Source organism: Rhinatrema bivittatum, chromosome 11, assembly GCF_901001135.1.
Source record: "Rhinatrema bivittatum chromosome 11, aRhiBiv1.1, whole genome shotgun sequence".
Classification (NCBI taxonomy): Eukaryota; Metazoa; Chordata; class Amphibia; order Gymnophiona; family Rhinatrematidae; genus Rhinatrema; species Rhinatrema bivittatum.
In genome coordinates this window covers 5692111-5700363 of record NC_042625.1, presented here as the reverse complement: position 1 = coordinate 5700363, position 8253 = coordinate 5692111, and the positions used below count along the sequence as shown (strand labels likewise).

The window sequence follows — 8253 nt, the reverse complement described above, 5'->3', positions numbered from 1 at the left end:
ATGAAGGTGTGTGGATTGCCCACAGGCCACGCCTATCAGTACATTTATATTCCTAGTTTGGGTGAAGGCTTAGAGTTGTTTTTTGGGGTCAGGATGGTGATTTGGATGTTTCTGGTTTGTCTCTGCCTTTCTTTTCTTACTGCCCAGCATGGTAAGTATCTCAAGGTGTGGGGCTGTTTCTCTAAAGGAAGAGGGGATCTAGGACTCCTGCCTATTATGTGGGAAACTCCCTAATAAACCGAGCACTAGCATAAGCTGGTGTAAGAATAACCAGCTCTGTCTGCTCCTCTTGTTTCTTTTTTCCAGTGTGATAGTGCAGCGCTCACATAATCTGATTCTTCTCCTGTCCCTGCTAATCTTCTAGGCTTGCCTCTTGTGTCCTTTAATTCTAATAAAGTTTTTGCCTTAATTACTTTTATGGAAAGGCTGTTCCTGTTTTGTGCATCCAGCAACCTTTCTGTGAAAACATTTCTATATAGTCCTGAGGCCACCCAGATGCTCTCATGCCACCAACTCCTTGTTCCAGAGCTTCCTTTCCACTGAAAAAAAAACCTAAATATGTACTCTCTGAATTGCTTCCCTTCCATAGGGTATGTAAGCATAATATTTACTCTCAATCACAACCTGTGTTCTTTGCTCAGTAACTTCTGGGTTATCACTGTGTAGTTTCCAAGCTTTTGCCCTCCTGTTATCGGAGATTCAAACATGCTCATGAACACTAAACTTGCTGCCCCTAATCAAGAAGCTATAAAGAACGTCCCTAATAAGATCCTAGCTGTTGACCTATACCAGGGCAGCTGTGTCAAACGACATCTTTTTCTGTTCTGTTTTGTTTTTTAAACTAGTAACAATTTAAAGCCATCAGGTTTGACCTGGTCCTCTTTCTTAAGACTGCTGTGAGTTATAGGGCATTCATCTTCTGGCTACATGGGGTATAGCCTGTCCTTGATCTTCTAATATCCAAAGCTATGACTGCTATAGACACTATTACCTTTCTGGTATATTGCCTTGAGCTCAGAAGACTAGCAAGCAGAGCCATTTTATGGAGAACAAACTTGTTTTGCCTTGTTCTCATTCATCCTGTTGCTTGTTGGTGGAATATATTCTTTTGGATGGTTTCATGACCATGTTGATTGACCAGATGCTACTTAATTTTCTAGTTGAAGATTCAAGCAAAAAAAAAAACTACTTAATTTGCTCCTTGTATGGCCTATGACCTTTTGACTTTTTTTTTTTAGCCCCTAAAAACTCTTTATTCTATGAGTGCAGTGAAACTGATATTAGTCTGGCTATAAAGAAGGATCCACTTGGCACTGGCTACCTGCTGGACCCTGTATCTCTACACCTGGGCAAGTGTCCCTACTCTTCCCTAACTGACCTGAAGGGGTACATTGTCTTTGAATACAGACTAAGAGATTGTGGCTTCTCCAGACTGGTGAGTAATCCACCAATAGCTCTAGACCTTGCCATGAGCCAGTTTCCCCCTGGGTTCCTGGGACTGGCTTCCGCAGTAGCCAGCATGGCTAAGGACCTGACTGCACTAAGAGTGATTTGGGGCATAAGTAGGAATAAAGAAACATGTATAACTTCTGATGATAGGAGGTGAAGCAAAGCAGAACTGTGTATGTCTATCCCTATATCCTAATGACTTTCTAGAAAATCTGGTCCTGAGAGAGAACAAGGTGATGGGCTGGTGGAATTGATAAACACTGGTATCCTCTGTATGGCAGGGTTTTGCTACTCCTGGATATTTTATTTTCTGGGCTGGAATAGTTCAGCTGTCCTCATGGTCTAGCATTTTTTTTCCCTCCCAGACCTCAGGAGCAAAAGTGGAGTACTCTACCAACCTGGTTTACACACCCCCTTCCAATCAAAAATATTATTCTGAGTCCATTAAAGAGCGTATCAACTGCACTTCTTACAGGTAAGTAACCATATTCATATGCTGCTTTTTGATACTCCAAGGCATGCATGGCTTACAGCAGAACCACTTGCAGGTGACTGTCTGTCACAGCCAGTCCTGCACCCCAGTAAGCCTGATCTCACTTGGCAGTATTCTGCAAGTGTTAACCTGGGGTTCTGCGTGAATGGCTCTGGACATTCAGTGGCTTTTGTGTGATGTAGGAATGTTCTAAGCTCCTTGTCCCTTACCTTTCTCTATCAACTTGTTGTGGATGCGAGGCCAGTATTTCCATTAGGCAAACCAGAGGGTCATCTAGAACACCAAAATTCTGGGGGTGGCAAAATCCCACCAGCATGAGGCCTAGAGCGGGAGAGCCAATACTGCCAAAGAGAGGGTTGTGCTGGAGCTGATGCTAATGGAGGGGATGGGGGAGGGGTGCATGACTGGAAGCTTGCCTAGGGTGCAAATACTCTGCACCAGGTGTGATACTTCAGTGTTTGTTCTTCACACAATGAGTATCTTGTTTTCTACTCTAGGAAACTGAGTCCAACACCACCTCCATTTTTGGGAATAGTTGGCCAGCTGTCTGGATCAGGGAGCCTGGCCTTCCAGGCAAGACTGATGAATGGTAAAGATTTTGCTCAGCTATTATATTTGGGGCATTGGAAGCAACACTGATCTTTGTGTCCTGAAGAGATGGAGGGAGCAGTTGGAGAAAAGAATTATTTGCCTTATTGGGTTAAGTGGGTCCTGATTTTTCCATCATGGAATATGTATTCCATGTAAATGCTTCTGCCTCTCCTTACAGTTCCCTACTTTCACTTAGAAAATAGCCACTGCTATTACTAGCAACAGTAACATGGAACAGACTTAGCTTTTGGGTACTTGCCTGGATTGACCACTGTTGGAAACAGGATGCTGGGCTTGATGGACCCTTGGTCTGACCCAGTATGGCATGTTATGTTCTCTCTACTCAAATGTCCAGTATTGGACAACTGACCTCTTAAACCACTTATTTCTTTTGATTCCTTTTTAGGGGACTTTAGCTCTGCCTCTAACACATCTGTTTACCCCCTGGGATCTCCTATCAACGTAGAATTCATGGTTCAGTCATCTTTTCATCAGCCCATGAAGATATATATAGATGAAGGCACAGCAGCTCCAAGCATAAATCTATCTGCAACTTCACAGAGCTACAGTGTGATCAGAAACCATGGGTAATTCTGTAGACTAGCAGACTTCAAGGAGAATATCTGGTATAGATATTTAGAAAGGGTCAGTTTGAAGTATGTTGGACCATACCTCTTCTTTTAAGGTGGGGGGAATATAACTTTTAGTTTAGAAGTGAATTTAAAGGGGGAAACTAAATGCACCCATAGAATATCTACTCTGGAGTACTGGTATGTATTTGCCATATGTCTTGTTTCCCTGGTTGGTGGAGGTCTGTCTTCAATTCGTTTTTCCTTTGGCCCATTGGTGTCTCTAGAGAAACCTTTTTTCTATTCTGAACAAGCTTGTACTTTCTAAGGTGTTTCGTGGATGGTAAAATAGCAGATTCCAGGTTTATGCCTAGACCAGCTGACGAGATGATCCGCCTCTCTCTCCAGGCCTTCCAATTTGCCAACCTGGATTCAGATGTGAGTATTGCTGAGCATAACTCTTCCACAACTTTAAACTGCCCCTCCAACAAAGGCTCTGGGTGAATACAATACAACAAAATTGAAAGAATTACATAATATACAGTAAAAAGCCAATTACTTATAGAAATTATAAAACAAGTCAAAATACTAAAATGACAGTAACTGTACAACAAACTAAAGTCGTCAAAATCAAATCAAGAACCAGCAGACACAGCTAAAAAGCCAGGCCTTACAGGCTTTCAGTCAGACTTAATCCTCCATGGAACACTGCTCACGAGGCACTGCATTCGTCATAAGGAATCTACATGGAAAGCCTGTTTCCATCAGTCTTTCCTTAGACAGAAGCTGTAATGCTTCTGTGAACACTTTCCTTCTAGGGCTACCATGCCACCCAGTACAAATATGAGACTTTTCATAAAAAAAACTTGTTTTTAAATGTAAAATAATTTTTTGTATCCAGCTTTAAATGGGTTATGGAAAGGTGGCTTAGAGGCTACAGCAGTAGGCTGAAAACCAGCAAATCCAGAGTTCAAATACTATTGTCAGCTCATCTCCACTGCCTCAGGTACAACATTAGGTGAAAGGCCTCTGGGGACAGGGTTTGTCTGAATGCTTATTGTACCCTGCTTAGCATATTAGAGCAAGCAACACGTTCATAATCTCTTACCAGCAGCTAAATCCTAAAATTAATGGGCCAAATATGTCTTGACTATCTGATCAATCTTGATCTTTTGATCTCAATCACTTCTAGAGTACTCTTAAGTTGCAGATCTTGTACTGGTTTCAATTGTAATATGGGGTGGAATTTTGAAAATGTATTTTGAAGTAGCATGTCAAACTAGTATGCTAAATTATCTGTTTAAACACTTTTGTAAAACAAAATGGGGAAACTAATGTAAAGTACTCATGACCATGCATCCCCTGTCAAGAAATCTCAGATTAGGGAACATGCTGCTATATTACATAACTTGCAGTCTGGTAAAAAGGATTTGTCCCATGTATGGTGAATTACAGTAACTGATAAATTCATCAAAGCATTAAAATACTGAAGCTAAATTCAGACCAGAGATGGATATACATTTCCTACCATGTACAAATGAACACAAGATTTCATAAGAGAAATAGCAGCTAGTGAATTACTAGTCTTATTTCAGCAGGGGGAAATTACTCCCGAGTCCTCTAGTAAAGATTTAACAGCATAACGTTAAAATGTAAGTACACTTTAAAACCTTGCAAATACAATTTCTGTGGTATTGGTTACCAAGAGAACAAGCTAGTAACAGAGGGGAGGAAGTAGTACAGAGACTGATCAGGGTTATAAGGTGGATCCCATAGGGCTTATTGCAGAAACAAGATGCGAGGATTGCTTCAGAGTGGTTTAAAACATCTCCTCCTATTTCATGGCACTTATGAAGGTGATGGTGCAAACTATGGGCCACTCTTGTCTTGCAGGTTTATCTTCATTTTAGAGTACTAGTCTGGGACCCCAAAGTGATGACAGACCCCACAAGGAAGGCGTGCTCATTTCACAGAGATACTAACAGGTGAGATGGGGCTGCAGCACAAGGGATAAGGCACACTCAGTTCTGATGCAAGGCATCAATAAGTGAAGGGGGGAGGGAGGGAAAGAACTAATAGTTGTCAACTTCTTCGTTCTATAGTTGGGAGCTCCTGGACAATCCATCTTTGAATTCTGTATGCAACTGCTGTGACTCTATCTGCCAGTTGCTGGTGACTCATCGTGACAAGAGGGACCTGGAAGGTACCAGATGAGGGGGATGGTCTATTGCAGGGGTTTTTATTCTGTTTCATTTTGCCATAGATCAATAAGAATTTATTCCAGGAAACTATGGCAATTTCTCACTGGGTGGGATGGTAGAGCCCTAGTAACAATGGATGAATATTGGCAGCTTAAGCAACTTATGCTTTTAGGTCAGGAACAAAACTTGAAATGGAGGATAGGTGTTTGAAATACTGCTTCACTGTTCCCGAGTACAGATTCCTTACTCCACTCTTATATTTTTCTTTAAGACTTTGAGGATAAGAATGGATTCTTCCACAATGTGGTGCTTGGGCCTGTAAAGGTGCAGCAATCTGGTGTAAAGGCTGGAAAATTCACATGGGACACGAACAGCTCCTATTCAGCTGAGGCCACCAAAGGTAACATCCCTATAGGGCTTGCCAGGGTTTGATCCAAGGTCCTATAAGGCTGTTAAATGTCATCTGGCAGGGTTAACAGGACTGACTTTAACATTTGCATTCCTGCAGTGGTAGGAAGACAAGCTTATTGCATGCTATGGCCATCTACTCTCAAATATTATGCAGTGGTATTATCAATGCAATCCAAAAACATATTCTGCAAGCAAAATGTTTTGAGCTAAGTAGAAAGTCCTGTTATGGCTCTATGTAAACTAGGGAGGCCTTTGCTGCCACCTTCTGTGTTTAGTTCTTTTCCCTTTTTTTTTTTTTTTTTTTTTTTTTTTTAAAGGATCAAGGGTAATGCTGTAAGTATCTGGTTTCAAGAAGGGTCAGTTTCCCTTCTTGGGCTGGTACTGTAGCCTACACATTGGTGCTAAAGACAAAGGACTCCTGGACAGTGAAATTCTCAGCTGATCAGACTTGCATGTAAGGCATTGGATACAAGGCCCAGGCTTATAATTCAGGTGCACAGATTAGGGTTGTGGACACAGCATTCTCTTGACTGATACTCCAATATCTGAGCTCATTACATCACTTAAATGGCCAAAAGCCATCTGTGTGGTGTTAGTAGAAGCAGCCACATTCTAGTAATGGGTATAAAGTGAGCCTGGGATAAATTAATGTGGCTTCCAAGTTAGTCTACTTGACCTCTTGAATGTGTGGAAGTTAAGTTTATTGGAAGGTTTACTCTTTGACCACACCAAACACCTTCTGAAAGGGGTATACCTCCTAGAAGGATAACAAAATGTATGTTGGGCTACTATCACCTCTATAAATAAAAAATCTAGAAAGCACAACAGTCCTGCATTTTGTTTAGCCTCAGCCTTACTGTTCCTTATTCCAAAGTTTCAGTTCCCTAATTAGCTAGCTTATTTTTAGATTAGACTGCTTGCTGTGGCTAAACCTTCAGGAGGAGGAGCTTCTCTCCTGGATCCCTCTTCTATAATGTTTCAGAAAACAACACTTTTTAGAATTTTTCAGATAATTCACCTTAGTATTGAATCATAACAGCAAGCACACGTTTCAGAATATGCAAATAGGTTGTAAGTATTTTATAAAATGTCTTCCTGGGGAGAAGAGTACAACGCAATGTACACTGATAAAAGTCCTAGCCTTCTCCAAATATCCAATATTCCAACTACTTCTCTCACCTCACGCATTTTTCATGCAGTCAGCTCCTGACACCAGTAGACACACTTTCCTTTATTTTGCAAATAGTTGAACTTCCCATACCCCACATTTATTTATTTATTTTTAATTTTTATAGACCGAAGTTCTTGTAGGAACTACAAATCAATCTGGTTTACATACAACTTTTAAATGCCCAAAAAGAGTAGTGGGCTTTACATAGAACAGTTGAACAATAAAACAGGTAACAATAGAACTAACAATGATGGAACAAATAGAATAGATAACCAATTAAACATAATATAGTAATAAATATTATATAGAAAAAAAATATAAAAGATAGAGTAAATGGAGTGTGAGTACAGTATAAATACCCCTCTGGTGTTCTCATGCACAGTTTCCGTAGTGAACTCTGGGTTCACCTTTTTGGGTCAGTGATTCACAGGCACATCCTCTGCCAGATACCAAGTTTCCCTGTGTTGCTACATTGGTACAAGAATAGAACAGTGTATTAGTTGAGGAAACAGTCAAGAGTGTAAAAGCTACCCATTGTGTTAGAATTGCTTGCTCAGTACAAGAATTAAGAAGTTTGGAAAGCTTGGGGTTTAACTCTCTCTTCTTGCTTTCTCAGAGAAACACCAGCATGTGGTGCCACCAGCAGTTGGAGCCCTGATAATGGAAGTTGCTGTGTTTCTCCTGTTGTGTCTGGGGGTCTGTCTGTACACACGGCAGGCGAACAATCCCTTGCAGAACCAGGATAGCTGAAGTTACATCTAAAACAAAGGGTAGCGGTGGCCAGAGAATTACACTAAATGTAATGCTCAAGATATCTTTAATAAATCTGGAAAATATTCAAACAATTCTAGTTGTGTGATCTGGGGAGGGAAGAGATCTCCCCTTAGACTGATTTACTAGATAAGGTTACTAGTCTAATGCTTCATTACATCCAGCAAAGAGGGATTTGTCATTTCACATCAATCCATGGCATTAAGACTGTTTCCCAACCCTCTCCTGGAAGTATACTTAAATCAGTTGGGTTTCAGGATCTCCATAATGAATATGCATATTTCCCATACATGGATGTACACTGCATCTGCAATATTCATTGTGGCAATCCTAAACACCTGATTGGACAGGTGTGCTTTCAGGAAAGGTTGGAGAAACAGTTTAATTTTATAAACTGTTTCCAAAAAGTTACTGTGTAATGTACAACAGCAAAATCAACCTTACAAAAATCCATAAAATACATCCAAAACCAATACCCCTGTATACAAATCCACCATAGCTCCTCAAGAGTAAGCCCCACATTTTGGGTACTTTAGGGTTACACTGGATGGCAACACCCTAAAATTAGTTTCTGTGGCCCACTATACTTCTCAGAAC

The 8253-nt window shown here is 40.8% G+C and overlaps 1 protein-coding gene across 1 annotated transcript; it reads left to right on the top strand.

The window, feature by feature from the left end:
* Nucleotides 1–7727, top strand: LOC115073524 (zona pellucida sperm-binding protein 3-like). The gene is made up of 10 exons (XM_029572026.1): nucleotides 1–151; nucleotides 1239–1435; nucleotides 1815–1924; nucleotides 2440–2531; nucleotides 2940–3120; nucleotides 3432–3540; nucleotides 4996–5087; nucleotides 5205–5305; nucleotides 5575–5703; nucleotides 7502–7727. The coding sequence occupies exons 1-10, from the start codon at nucleotides 1–3 to the stop codon at nucleotides 7633–7635; spliced, it is 1296 nt and encodes a 431-aa protein (XP_029427886.1). The 3' UTR covers nucleotides 7636–7727.
* Nucleotides 7728–8253: the final 526 nt, after the last annotated feature.